The 15,280-nt window shown below is 38.8% G+C and overlaps 1 protein-coding gene across 1 annotated transcript in view; it reads right to left on the bottom strand.

Annotated features, from left to right (window-relative positions):
* The window catches only part of ITGA8 (integrin subunit alpha 8), a 118,542-nt gene that overhangs the window by 36,521 nt on the left and 66,741 nt on the right, over positions 1–15,280 (bottom strand). Inside the window, exons 22-25 of the mRNA XM_055708533.1 lie at positions 11,662–11,741; positions 8,570–8,650; positions 3,074–3,179; positions 1,606–1,764 (exon numbers count right to left, since the gene is read on the bottom strand). Of these exons, the coding sequence (XP_055564508.1) occupies positions 1,606–1,764; positions 3,074–3,179; positions 8,570–8,650; positions 11,662–11,741 (426 nt within the window). The remainder of the gene's footprint in view (positions 1–1,605; positions 1,765–3,073; positions 3,180–8,569; positions 8,651–11,661; positions 11,742–15,280) is intronic.

The raw sequence follows: 15,280 nt of genomic DNA, 5'->3' as shown, positions 1-15,280 counted from the left end.
AGGCTGCTGTTGAGGAAGTGATGGGGGAATGTGAAGCTCAAGGGCAGCCTTGCTGCAGTGACCATGAAATGTTCCAACATTTCAAGACCCTTAGGACAGTGAGGAGGGCACACAGCAAGCTCACTGCTCTGGACTTCATGAGAGCTGACTTTGGCCTCTTCAGGGATCTGCTTGGTAGAGTACCATGGGATAAAGCCCTGGAGGGAAGAGGGGCCCAAGAAAGCTGGTTAATATTCAAGGATCACCTCCTCCACGCTCAGGAGCGAGGCATCCCAACAAAGACAAAGTCAGGAAAAATGTCAGGAGGCCTGCATGGATGACCAAGGAGCTCCTGGACAAGGCCAGACACAAAAAGGAAGCCTACAGAGGGTGGCAGCAAGGACAGGGAGCCTGGGAGGAATACAGAGAAACTGTCCGAGCCACCAGGGATCAGGTTACGAAAGCTAAAGACCTGACAGAATTAAATCTGGCCAGGGACATCAAGGGCAAAAACTTCTATAGGTACGTCAGTGATAAAAGGAAGACTAGGGAAAATGTAAGTCCTCTCTGGAAGGAAATGGCAGACCTGGTTACCTGGGATATGGAGAAGGCTGAGGTACTCAACAACTGTTTTACCTCAGTCTTCACTGGCAAGTGCTCCAGCCACACCGCCCGAGCTGCAGAAGGCAAAGGCAGCAATGGGAGAATGTAGAACTGCTCACTGTAGGAGATCAGGCTGGAGATCACCTAAGGGACTTGAAGGTGCACAGGTCCATGGGACCTGATGAGGGGCATCTGCAGGAACTGACAGATGAAGTGGCTAAGCCGCTATCCGTCATATTTGAGAAGTCATGACAGTCCGGTGAAGTTCCCACTGACTGGAAAAGGGGAAACATAATTCCCATTTCTAAAACGGGAAAAAAGGAAGATCTGTGGAACTACAGACAAGTCAGTCTCACTTCTGCACCCAGCAAGATCACGGAGCAGATCCTCCTGGAAACTGTGCTAAGGCACATGCAAAATAAGGAGGTGACTGGTGACAGCCAACATGGCTTCACTAAGGGCAAAGTGTGCCTGAGGAGTTTGGTGGCCTTCTATGGTGGGGTTACAGCACAGCTGGATAAAGGAAGAGCAATTGACATCATCTACCTGGACTTGGGCCAAGTATTTGACACTGTCCTGCAAGACATCCTTGTCTCTAAATTGGAGAGACATGGATTTGATGGATGGACCACTTGGTGGATAAGGAATTGGCTGGATGGCTGCATTCAAAGAGTTGCAGTCAATGGCTCGATGTCCAAGTGAAGACCAGTGATGAGTGGTGTTCCTCAGGGGTTCGTATTGGGACCAGCGCTGGTTAACATCTTTGTCGGTGACACAGAAAGCAGGATTGAATGCACTCTTCTGATAAGAAGAGTTTGGAAACAAAACACATACCATGCAACACAACTGTCCCACTAGAAACATTATAGACTATCTATATCTTGCTTCTTACCTAGGAAAATGATCTCAGGGTCATTGTGAAGAATTCCCCAAAAGCTCCATCCCATTGTGAAGTGTAGGCAAAAAAAAAAAAAAAATCAAGCAAAATGCAGACATGGATGGAAATAAAAGGAGCTAACTTACCTTTATTTGCATTGTATTAATAGGAGAGCTCGTCTGACAGTGCAATGGTCCATGTGTCTGAATATGAAGAATATAAAGAAGAAATTCTTCTCCACTGGACACAGGCCAACCGACACGGAGAACTGTATTGTTGATGGCACTTGGTCCTATATTGTGCAGCTGTCAAACAAATAGCATCAGAGCTTTCCAAGGCATTTACAAAAATAACAACAGAAACCACAGTGACCACCACTTAGACATTTTACTTTGGAAAAGATGTGTAGGTTATTAATATAATTTTATTGATGGAGAATCTGTTGCAGGTAGGGGAAAAGAACCTCTACATGTTAGTCACAAAGCCTGGCAAATCTGGGAGAATAACCTTTTTTGTCTGTCTGTATTCAAGAAATCCTGCACCTTTCCCATTTTTTCCTACATATAAAAGAGACAGAATTACCTTAGAAAGTATAAAAAAACACATCAAAACACACTATACAAATATATACAATGAACCTTAACAGAACATACTTGAAAATAGTAGCTGAAACATCAGGACACAAAAGAATCACATTTCAGTGTGCAAGAACAGAAGGCATAGCAGAGCTTAAACTACGTTTGTGATTAGGAACACTCCTCAGTTCAAATTTCCTCAAAAGAAAAAAGGGAACTAGTTTTCCCAAAGTAACATCCCAGGGCATTATTCTTTTCTGGGAAATCTAGTAAAGATAGAAATAATATAAATTATAAAATCTGGGATATTAAGATGATTTTCTTGTATCAAAGTTTACAATTTGAAAACATCTGATGACCACAGGAAGTTTGGATATGTGTTAACACTAGGCATGAGAGCTGAAGAAGCAGAACACCATGGAGCTTTACTCAAAGATTCTAGATATGCGAGAACCTCCTTTTTTTGAGTGTGTAGAATTTTTGTGACTAATAAGCTTTATTTAGAACCAAATAAAACCCAATTTCAACCTTAAATCTTCTTCAGTAAAGGGTTTTTGGGTGGTTTTTTGACCTTTTTTATGCTTTGCTGATATCAATACACTATTAAATGTGGTTTCTTTAATCACTGTAATAATCACTGTAACTATGTCAATACATTGGAAGTCACATATATAGTTCCACAAACAGCCCACGTGATTGAGGCAGGAAGATTTGTCAGTGATTTTTCAGTTTAGAGAAATGTGTTAAGATGAGGAATTCACAAATAATATTTTGTATTTTACAGACTGATTCATAACAGCTTATATAAGTCATGCAAGTTGTTATCTTACACTGCTGATTCAGCTCAGTTGCTTATGTTTTCTTGAGTGCTAGTTTGTGAATTATAACCAGATGTGAAGCACTCTGTTTTATCTCCTAGAATAAAGGCCATCCATCAGATTCCAAAGGTGGCCTGTATTCCATGCAGTTCACCCAATGCACCTTTTTCTACCTGAACCCTTCTAGCATGAGGTCCTGTGGCAACATATAACATTTTTACCTCATAGATGTGTTCTACTAAAGGACCAAGTTCTTCTTCTTTTGTAGGTTCATCTTTGGGTTCCCAGTTATGAAGCGGCAAAATAATCGTTGGGGGGTGAGACACCCTGTAATATATAAAATAGGTTAACTCATCAACTGTTACCAGTGATTGGCTGCATCACTTTTAGAAAAAACCATGAAGACCACTATAGATAGAAACCTGAGCCCTTAAGGGCATTTTACTTGGGCACATTCATTAGAATTAGGTGAGTTGAACAATATATAATGCTTCCATAACGTACTACCCAGATCTTACAGACTACTGAGGGTGTGCATTTATTTTCATACTTCCTCTGATGGATGGTCCTTTCCAGACAAGGGGGTGATTTTTTCTCTATTTGGAGAGAGGAATGTAGTCTGTCGGGCATTTACATTCACACTGATGAGGTATCTGAATACATTAATACAATCCAAAAAACTAGAGTAATGATATGTAAATAAATTAATTTTCTCATTTCTATGTAAAGCCTGTAGATGTTTAATGCTATGCATTTTCCTTCCTTGCAATACATTTTTAGATATTTATTTAACTGCTCTGACTGTAAATTCAATATAACCTGTTATTATTCCTGTAAAAAACCTTGCAAAGTAGTCTATCTCATTTTACAGGTGGGAAATGGAGGTACTGTGACTTCCATAAACTCACGATGGAAAGCAGTGTATCAAGAAACTGAATTCAGGACTAGTGCTCCAAGCTTCCCATTTGCTTTGCAAATGAAGTGGCAGCTGAGGCATCCCCTGAAACACCGTTGCAACTTGCAACATGTAAATCAAACATAAACGAAGAAAACAGTGACTTAATATTTGACATCTTTCCATCTGCTATTTTATTTTTCCTTTCCTTCCCTTCCCTGTCTGACATCAAGGACCAAGTAGTCTGTTAACGTTTCTATTTGAATCACAAGCATTTTATTTCCTATAAAAACTATAAGTTCCTTGGCAGGGTCCCATTCAGATGCCAACTTTAACCTTATTCAGTTGTTGAGAAGTTGGGAAAATGGATCCCAAGAATTTCTTTTAGCATGGTCAGTGAGTTCTGGCACAGATATCTGCCATCTGCTAGTACTGAAAGTAGCTCTTGGTGCTAAACCGGTAAGTATTACCCTTCCTTTACAAGGGACGATGCTCACTTGGTTTTGCCGGTTTCCAGAATCTTTAGCTTAAAGAAAACCATAAAATTTCAATGCTTGTTCTGCCAAAGCTGGAAGTTTTCAGACAGAAAACTGTTAAAAGAATTGCTAATGAGTTTTTTCAGAATATAACATTTGACTAAAATGATGGACTTCTACCCACCAATATTAATTCACTTTCCCTTGATTCTTAACAGAGAAAGCAATACTGCAGATTGCCCCTTGCAGGAGAGGACAGAAGACTGGATGATTTTGTTGCAAATGCTGACTTTTAAAAATACTTTAGGAAGAAACAAACTGTTCTTGCTTCCAGCTCTTAATGTTGGATATAATGAATGAAATGTTTGATAGAAACTTTTCTACCAAATACAGCTTCTAAAAGCAGCAGGTGATCCCAGAGAACAACTTAACAGCATCCAGCTAATGTACAACTCTTCATGAAATTTAGGGTACCCTGGCATACCCTGCTAATTCTAAATGCTAACTCTAAATACTTCCCCAGACTTCAAAAGGCAGAGGTTTGTACTAACAAGTAAGCCAGGGGACAAATTTACAAGTCAAAGTAGTAAGAACAATGGAACATATTAATTAAAGGTAATTTTAGATGAGGTAGCTAGCCTAACTTATTATATTTCACAAACGGCCTTGTTTATTATAAGAATTTTAATTATTAATTGTTGGAGAATAGGAACTTTCCTGTGTTGTTGCAAAAGCCAAGACACAGAAACCCTTAAGCTACCACAAAAATTTGCAAACCAGAAACTGTACATAGAAAAAAAGAAGCAGGCACGAGATTTCAAAAATGAGTATTTTCTACTACACTCCCTGTGCCGTATTTTTCTTACACACAGACTTACAAAATGTGAAGTGTAAATGTAGGTGTTCAATTAAAACAATTATAAAGTAAATAAGAACATTTATTTTAACAGATTTTACAGTTATATTGAGGACTTCTGCTATTGACATGAAAGCAGCAAAATCCGATCAAATTAAACAGAATTCCCCTTTTGACTATTTTATTTTGCATTTAACTAAGAATATTTTTAACATTTGAGTGATTTATTAGATGAGAATTTTTCCTAGACTTTTAGGTGACAATAATCAAACAAGAGCACTGAAAAATAAGATAAAGGAAGTATGTTCTACAGAAAATGCTTATGTGGGATTTACAATAAGAATTCTACCAGCTGCAAATCCTCTCAGTCCAAATTACTTCCTTCCTGAATCCCTCATTCCTCTAGTGCTCTTTCAGCAGTGAGAAATAACACTTAAAACTTACATTTTTATAGAACAAAAGGTAGGCAGAATAATAAAATCTCAGTTATCAGAGCAACTTCTCATTGAATTAAATTTCTTTTGAATAGGATACTGAAGAAGATTTATTCCTTTCTCATAGAGGCAGTATTTGCATGGATCCACTGCAAATTTATAAGTATGTATACATATGCACAATTTCATAACTACTTACTCAGTAAAATGCACAATGATTCCAGTCCCACTTCATGCAACTCTGTGCAGAGCAGCAGGGAAACCAGTGCTAGATATTTTCCAGTCCAAATGTGGACACAGTCTCTCTTTTATTTTTATCTAGGAAATTGTGAGCAAATAGTTCCCTTGGAGCTGAATGCCTCAGCATCTCTGAGTAATTAACAAAATCTGTCAACAAAGCACTTGGGAATTTTCCTTGGTACATGCATGCTATAGCTAATAAGAAAAGACTTAAGAGGAAAGGAACTGGAAGTCGTTCAGTCAAGTAATTCCTCTGTATTTAATGACCTGTTTCTTAGCACTGCAGGCAGCAAATTCAAGCCACTTTTTCCACTTACGGGCAAGCTCTTTTTAAGAACCAAGAATGTTTTGGTCATTTTTTTGTCTATCTATTCACCTGTTACAGAAATTTTCATTAAAAGAACACGCTATGGCACAGAAAGTACATGAGAGAGGCAAAATGTTTCCAAAGAATACAAAAAGTTTGTACAATTTTTCTGTGAAAGCAATGAGCACCCTCACTGAAAAAAACAGAAACCACAGCACTGGAAGGAGCCCTTACTGAGAAGTTCATGTAAGTATCTATAACCATTTCATTGACTGAATTGAAAGTCCAGCCAGCCCTTAATCCGGGTGCCCACCCATGGCAACATCGAGCAGTTGCTGGCTCCCAACATTTTCTCACACACCCACAGCCCACCATCTAACCCCTTTGATTCCTATTTCCTCTGCATCCACTTCTTTTTCTCTAAGAGAAATTTTCCCCCCTCATTCTGGATTTTTCACCTCTCCCTATCCAGCTCATGTCTCTAGATCACCACTAACTACAGAAAATGAAATACTACTCTCATTTCTGTTCTTGTTAAACATGCTGTCTTTCAACTGCTCCTTTTCAGAAATACAAGCATCAATATATATCTACATTGTCTTTAAGTGCCAGTCCTCTTTTTTTCCACCTAAAAGACTAGCCTTAGGGTTAGTTGTCTTAAGCTGGAAAATCCAAAATATGATGAAAATACTTCTAAAATCTCCCTGACTTAGATTAAATATTAGAGCAGAAAATATGATCTGCAAAATGATTGGACACTCTGCTGGCACTAGGTAGTCAAAGTATTGTCTTTGAAGTGATACAAATAAATGGATGTTTATAAATCCATAAAAACATAAAGGCATTTTTACTTTTTACACCTAAGGCAGCCCCTTGAGGTACATCATGTAAGGGACATCTACCCCTCTCAAATCAGCCACACCTCATGGCTTGACTGTGGGAGCGAAGCCAGGCCATGTTCCGCCTGTACTCCCCTTGCAGAGCTGACAATGGTTAAGGTCCACAGCTGTAGTTTGAGGAGACGTAGGAAATCTGAGATCCCAGACAAAAAGCATGTTTGGCAATTATTTGCTTTAAAAGAATATCCTGCCAACTTCCCCCAGGATGTCAGGATAGCAGTCTAATTCCAAGATTTTATAGGGTGGTCTGAGATTCTTACAGAATCATAGAATCATTCAGGTTTGAAAAGTGAGATCACCAGGTCCAACCATTAACCCAACACTGCCAAGTCCATCACTAAACCATGTCCCTAAGTGTTATATCCACACACCTTCTAAACACTTCCAGGAATAGAGATTCCACCAGCCCCCTGAGCAGCCTGTTCCAATGCTTGACCACCCTCTCAGTGAAGAAATGTTTCCTAACACCCAATCTAAACCTTCCTTGGCACAACCGGAGGCTGTTTCCTCTTGTCCTGTTGCTTGTTACAACTTGGGAGAAGAGACCAATCCCCACCTCACCACAACCTCCTTCCAGGCAGCTGTAGAGAGCAGTAAGGCCCCCCCTGAGTCTCCTCCCAGCTAAACACCCCCAGTTTCCTCAGCTGCTCCTCATAAGACCTGTGCTCCAGACCCTTCACCAGCTTCGTTGCCCTTCTCTGGACACGCTCCAGCACCTCAACATCCCTCTTGGTGTGAGGGGCCCAAAACTGAACACAGTGTTCGAGGTGCGGCCTCACCAGTGCCCAGTACAGGGGGACGATCACTACCCCAACCCTGCTGGCCACACTGCTTCGGATACAAGCCAGGATGCTATTGGCCTTCTTGGCCACCTGGGCACACTGCTGATTCATATGGTAATTATCACCTAATCACATTTTATAGTTTCTGAAACCATGCTGTATGTGAAAACAGAGATAGAAAAGATCATCTTTGATCATATCCTGTGCTTGTTTAGCTTCGGTATCCCTTGTGTCAACAGACAGGCACCTGCTTCAGACAGAAATGTAAGAACCATGCAGTAGTAGCTGGTTGACCTCTTGTCATAGCTCATTCCTTATTCATCCTTTCTGCAGATGCCTCACCCTGCTTCCTATTAGTATATGCCTGGCCACAACGTGTTTCATCATTCCAGTCATAAAAGCAGCAGCTTCTGCTTTGGAATTCAGAATTAAGTGCCTAAGTGGTTGCACAAGCAGACCTATGCATATGAACAGGCATTTTGTTCTAGAAACATCCATTCACAATTTGAATGCCCAAATAAAATGTTGGCTCTAAACGGTGTTACTGCAATGTGGGATTCTACAGAGTGCTGCATTTGCAGAGACACTCAGTGAGTTTACTGGAGTCCTTGTGGGCAGCCCTGCCCTACATGAGCTGGTAAGTCCTTAGTGGCTCTGTCCTGCAAGGCTTGCAGGGGTAAGACTCATGGGAATTCTCAGGTGTTCTGGGTGGATAAGGCATTGGGAATTACAGTATGTTAAAATATTCACTACATAGGATTATTGTATGTGGAAAGATTCAATACAAAAAGTAGTTATTATTATGAACTGAAATGGTTGAATACTTACCCTCTGATCTGTACTTGAGCCACTGCACTGATGTTGATATGGAGGTTAACTAAATTGCTGGTGGGATTAATCTTGTTAGAGCTGGAAAAGATATGTAAAAGGGTTAAAAAAGGTTATTTAGCAGAACTCTAGATTGTTACAGATAAAGCACTGAATGCAACAAGGCCTACAATTAGGAAGCTATGCCATTGGACGTATTACAGCAAGGGCTTGCTATTGCTACTCTTCAGTCTCTGAGTTCATCATGTGTTTAACAATATAATCAACTCAAACTTCCTTTAAAGAATCCTATGTGTGAATATGATAATACAAATTTATTTAGCTTAAAATATTATGTAAATTCCCTTGTTCAGCTTGGTTATCTGTATGGATAGGACTATGTTAATAGAATACAGTGGTGTTTCATGCATTGGAGGAAAGCAGTGTTAATGAACAAGATAGGCTTTCTTAAAATACAATTTGCATTTATGACTCTCCAAAATTGTAACAGTCTTTGAAGATAAAGAATCAAACTAAACTGTTTCTTTACCTTTCTTATTTTCTCCCCTCCCCTGTCCAGAGAGGGTTTACACTTAGTCCCACTTGATAGTGAAAACAGATCCCTATGTTTAAAGCCGAGAGCTGCCACTCATTTTACTGTCTTTTCTTATCGCAAATCCTTCATAATAAAAGTAGTTTCTCTTACTTCAAAAAGGCCATTACTATGACTATAGCCCATTCATGTAAAGAAAGGTTTGTAGGTTCAAATGCATGAAGACAGTGAAAATAAATAATTACAGATTTAGAGTTTATTTAATTATGGGATTAATGATACTAAGTTTGGAGGCTTTTTTCAAGCAGTGTGGAAGTACTTCCTTGCTTCATGGAGACTAAGTTTCTATTGCTGTCACAGTTTACTGTTATCACATCTGGGTAGCATCAGTCTAATGGAAACATTCAGAGGAGGCCAGCATTTCCAGCAACCAACTCCTGAGGAGTAAAGGGCAATACTGGTTTGATCCAGGATTTCTGGTTACAGATTGCTAAAATTAGGAGAAGCTCTAATTTGTTTGTAAACTGGTGCAGATTCCCCTCAAACATTATTTGTACTTTTGATGTAACTCTCTATGGCGATTGCTTTGAGTACAAAAGTACAAACATTGCTTAAGTATAAAAATGACTATGCCACTAATTCATTAGAATAAGCTGCTCTCCAATTTGTGTAACGGTACTACTTTCCATAGAGTTAAAATACAGATTTTGGTCATATGTATTTGGTATTCAAATATTGTTTGTGCTCTGTTATTTTGTAGAGAAGAAAATAGTTTAAATAAAAGTGCCAGGACATCTCCTTCTCTAAGGGGTATATAATTGCCTAGAAAATTCCACATCAGAAAAGAAATCAGATTTCAAGACACTACTCAGCCTCTATCTTATTTCCCATAAGTAATGAACTTCAGTCTTACAAACCAAAATATTTATTTTCCACTTGATATTTTGAAGTAAATTAAAGGTTTCTCTTGAATAACTCAGACCAGGACACAAATTCAGATATGTTCTCTGCTTCCCTTTCCTGCCATTTAGGTAATTTCCTCTTTCAGCCTTAGGCATTTCTGTTTCTTTTTTAAGATTCTTTTACCTGTTCACTAAGGACATAGACATGCTCAAACTGTAGTGCTGCTTGAGAATGAATGTACAAAGGAGCGAGTTTTAACTGTAGGGTACACTTCCTATGCAACAAGTTTTACTTTTTTCTTTCTCTCTTTTTTTCTTTTTGTTAACTAGCTGGGTGTTCTTCAGCATTTTGATACCAGTTTGTGGAAATTGTCCTTTTTGGTAGCCCAGCAGATCTCCTCCCTTTACATTTTAGTGAGTCACACTCATGGAGAAAGCATCAGATGTTGCCATCTCCTAAAGTTCAGACTTATTCCTCAGTAAAGCCTTGGAAGTGACCTACCCTCAACTCTTATTACCTAGAAAGATCTAGCTACCCAAAAGGCTCTGAACCTCTCCAGTTTCACAGCATGAAAAGGATAGTGACAAGAACCTCTGATACACATTTAAAATCATATTGCTTTCATTAATGACTTGACAATAATAGCAGTATGGACAGGGGACCTACAAGCTAAGACGTTACATCTTGTATCTGCCTCTGGAGGAGCCCATTCCCAGGCTTGCATGACCTCCAGCTCACCAGCCAGACTCTTGGCAGAGGGCTGAGGCCTGACCAGGCACCTCACCATCTTCTATGGTGTTGCTGTGCCCTTCCCAAGTTTCTGTATGCCCTTTACTTCAAGGGTTACATTATGGAATTATGACTTAAACATTTTAAATATCTCCGTTATTTACTAGTGAACAAGATCAAGGCCCTCATTAAAGGCCAGACATTAGCAATTAAGTCTCTTTGTGTGGGGCCCCATCAGGAACTCCAGCGAGTGTTTGATAAGGACAGATGGAGCAGAAGCCCTGCCACCTGCTGAAGAAGTCCCAGGTTTTTCTTGCTGTTATCCTAACCCAGCGTGTCCTGTGGTTTTTTGTCCCTGTGGAGGAAGTACTGCTCTGCATAAAAAAGAAGCTTCTCCAGCAGTAATACTTCAGCCCCACAAATGTGGAAGAAACTAATGGAAAAATGGCAAAGGTTACCTGCATCAAACTGAAACAGTTTTCTTTCTTCATGCCAGTAAATCTGTTTAACAGATTTTAACTGCTCTTCTATTTTCTAAATCATCATTAAGAAGTTGCATGTCTTTTTTTTCTCTCCAGAGCATGATATGTTTTTAAATACACAACTTTGTTACAAAGTGATCACATCATTAATTCTGAAGTGGAAAACAAAGCGCAAATTTGACAGATCTGTAGAAGATCCTTGGATCACTGACCCAAATAAGTTAACCTGAATTTTAACAAAATAAAATTCTCAGAACCACCCTGAGACTGATTTTGCTAAAAGCTAACAAGACTTCAACTCCACAAATCCTCCTGAAGAAAGCTACCATAGGAAAGCCCATGAAATAACTACTCACACTGAAGAGTTAGTTACTTCTTATATAATAAAATTCAGATATCAATAGGAATTCAGAATTTAAACAACCACTCTTTGTAAAACATCTAACCTTTTTATTTGCAGTTCAAAATTGATGCTGAAATCTGCATTTTCAAAATGCTGAACAGAAAACCGAATGCCTGTAGAGAACTGAGAAAGAAACAAAACAACAGGTTACTAAAAATGGTTGATGTCTCCGTATGAAAAAAGCAGGACTGTTCAACATTGCATTTCACAGATTTATATAGGATACTGTTGCTTTTTAAAATTTGTATGAAATAATGTCATCTAGTTGTTTTCAGGAAAAACTACTGTTGTGCCTGTATGTGTTGCCAGATAGAAATCTTGGCTGGACAGAGGAAAGATCAAGAGAAACAAAGCAGCATACTCCCAAGAACACAGCAGTGGGCTCTTCTTCATCCAGACAGTCTTTGCTTTACTTCGCCAAGGCAAAAGAAAATAATAGCTGTCTGGCACCTCTTGTCCATGCCTCCATCCATGCATGCCTTTGTCCAGGGCTTCCTGCTCCTCCTGTTGTCTCTGCAACTGTGACATATGAGCTGCATGCTGTAGGTGTTGCAGAGCTGACTGATCACCTGTGTTTCTTCTAGAGGCTAAATTAGCAGCAGCTTGATCATTTGATTTGGTTTGAGTTTTTTCATTGCAGTTCAGTTAAGAGGACTACAACTTCAAAGTTATCTTTGCAGTTCAGTTTGCCACAACTTGTAGTGTGTGACCACTGAAAGCGAGAGTAAAACACAGAGTTCCCAAAACCGAAGGACATAAGGGCTTCCCCTGGTGCTCCCTTGTGTTTATGCAGACCTTGCTTACTCCCTCTGTTAATTTGCTTTGCAAGAAGGGCATAGGGTAAAGCAGAACAAGTTAATTCCGAAGAAAGAATGGAATTGCAGGGCTGACTAAAGAAGGAATAAACAATAGCCTTTGGTGGGGTCTCTGTAATCGTCTTGTTGGACATATTTACAGCCCCACTTACAGTATGTAAGTGACAGGGAGGAGATACCATGTGCCCTCAACATTAAATTAATGGCTTTAATCGCCTCATTTCAACTGCATGTGTTTTAAATCTGGTAATTTTTTCAAGGTGAATTTTGCAGTGACACTGACAGCAACATCTACAGTCTGTAATCTTGAACATCTTCTCACTCCCCTCTACATCCCCTATTGCCTGGTGGTAGAGCTTCCTGCCAGATAACTTGCACACTGTGCTTTTATATTTTCAAAAAGGACGGTTACATGTGGATAAACAATCTTCCTGAGAAAGTCATCAAAAGGCATTAGGAAATGAGGACATTATTCCTTCACCTCTGCCAATATCTGGCTAGATTAGAGGGTGGGGGGAAAGAAGGGAAAGAAAAAGCTGTCTGCTTGGCGTACTTCCATTAACATACTTGGGGTGGCATTGTCACAAGAGGACAGGATGCAACAATGTAGAGTGTTATTTTGGGACCTAGATTCAACACCACTGAAGAGGAGGCATTTTCCTCTGTGGGGCGGGTGTAATTTCAGACATTTAAGCAATTCCTTTTTTCCAAGCATTTCTTTTTTTAAAAAAAAAATTCATTCAATTCTCCTTCTTTCCTCACTTGCAGTGGAGCATCACTGAATCTTAATCCATCTCCAGAATGAGACTTAGCTAACATGTTTTGATTACTTCTTTCAGTTGTCCTATGCTGAAAGCAATATTGTCATTATAAAAGAAATGGCAAGTTCAAATCTTTGAATTCTGACCATTTTAATGTCATACTTATAGCTAATCTCTCTATTTTGATGTAAAATATTTTAAGATTAGAAGATAATAATTAAATTAAACAGAAGCTGAATAGCTGACTTGGAATAAATGTGTAAGCTATATTTAAGACCACTTTTTGGAAGTGATTTTAACTATTGATATTTCATTCACCTTTAAAAATATAATGATTTTTTTAATCTCTTGATACAAAAAAAATCCAAATATTCAGTTTGGCATTTCTCTTACTGTTTTTACTAATCAGTCCATATACATTTGCTTCCACTTATAGCAGTAGAAAGGTTTGGTGAACCAAAGATAAAATGTTCCTCAGAGCTGATATGAACTACAGTTTTGATGATCTATTATACCCCTGAGGCTTAATACCTTACTTAATATTGAAAAAAACTCCTACTGTATGAGTCTAATATGCTGCAGATGTTGCCTTTGTATGGTCACATTACTTTGTTAATGTCAAATAGACGTTGACATTGCTACTAATAATGGGGCAAAGATGGTCACATGCCCTTGCCGAAAACCTGCTGAGGCCAAAGGAGTTGAATTTGCTTGAGCTAGTAACTTAGCAATCAGTCAACCTCCTTATTTTAATAGGACATTCATTTTGTCAGAATAGTTTTCCAAGTGAGCTTAGTTTCATTAAAATTGCATTGTCTTTCATGTTAGTAACACCACGTATCTTTGAAATACATGACATTTCTGCTATAACTGATAAGCTTTAATCTGCTATTATGTTTGACAGTATCTAGAAGTATGCTGGGAGACAGCTAGCTTTTTTTGAAGTTTGTTAACAGTGCATATGAAAGATAAAACCTCTGTGCTCTTGAAGAGTCAGTCTGATACATACCAAGAAATAGGCACTATCTTCCAACCCTCCCAGTCTTCTAACCTTGTTTCTATTCATTTCTATTTACTTCCAAATTGTTTTACCAGAATTTATAATAAAACCTACATCTCACTTGCTAAGGTCGCTGAATAGGCATTAGGAAGCTAGTCAGTCTGATCCATTTCAGTGTCATAAATAAGTACTTTGAGCACTTTTTGCCAGTGAGGTGGTATCGCAGGCATCTAGTTTGCATTCTTGGCCATATAGTGTCATGATTTTCCTTCCCATTTCTTCTTGTCTTCTTTTTCACCTTTTCATCTTTTTTTTAACCACAAAGATATTACTGGAAAGGTTAAGTAATTTTTGTGGCCAGTAAATAATTTTAAGGTCACAGATTTTCAAAAAGTCAGAGATAAACCAATTTTGATGACAGTAAAAGATGTGAAGTGTCAGACAACTCTGTAGCCCGCTGCAGTAATATCCCATGGGTTATACCACAAAATCCTGACATAACCCTCATATTCAGAAGCTGATCTTAAAGAGTTCAAGAATTCTAGGATTTCAGGGTGCTGAAAAGTCATTACAGTGACTCAATGGTTAAAGAGTTTTAGGAATGTTTGATTTTGACCTAATCCTCCCTTCCCACTCCCTCACAACTTCCACAAAGAGCCTCTTTCTGAACGAATATTTTGAGAATAACTGATCTCTTGCCAGAGCAGAATTGTTTTGCAAAACTGGAAATGGATCAGAGCAACCTTTCGTGATTTATGCAATTTGTACAAAGGGCTGGTATTTTGCTTTTGGAAGTACATTTGCCATGATAAATACATTTGGATCGAAAAAGCTCAAGTCCTTTCACCTTTACTAAACTTCCAAGAGAGATGGTTTCAAAGATAAAGTTAGGCTCCAAGCCTTCACTCACTATAACCAAACACTTTTGCCATCTGGCTTTGTAATGCTCTGCCTTCATATGCCTTCATTTCCAAAGGTTGGATTCTTTTGATATAAGCCAGACTATCCTTAAACATGTTATGATCTCTGCTGTTTTATTCTGCTATTTCCAAGTGTCTCTTTATGAAGTTTTTTGCTTAGGAATAT

Source organism: Falco cherrug, chromosome 4 (assembly GCF_023634085.1).
Source record: "Falco cherrug isolate bFalChe1 chromosome 4, bFalChe1.pri, whole genome shotgun sequence".
NCBI lineage: Eukaryota > Metazoa > Chordata > Aves > Falconiformes > Falconidae > Falco > Falco cherrug.
The sequence above is the reverse complement of the archived record's forward strand: the minus strand, read 5'-3'. Positions and strand labels throughout refer to the sequence as shown.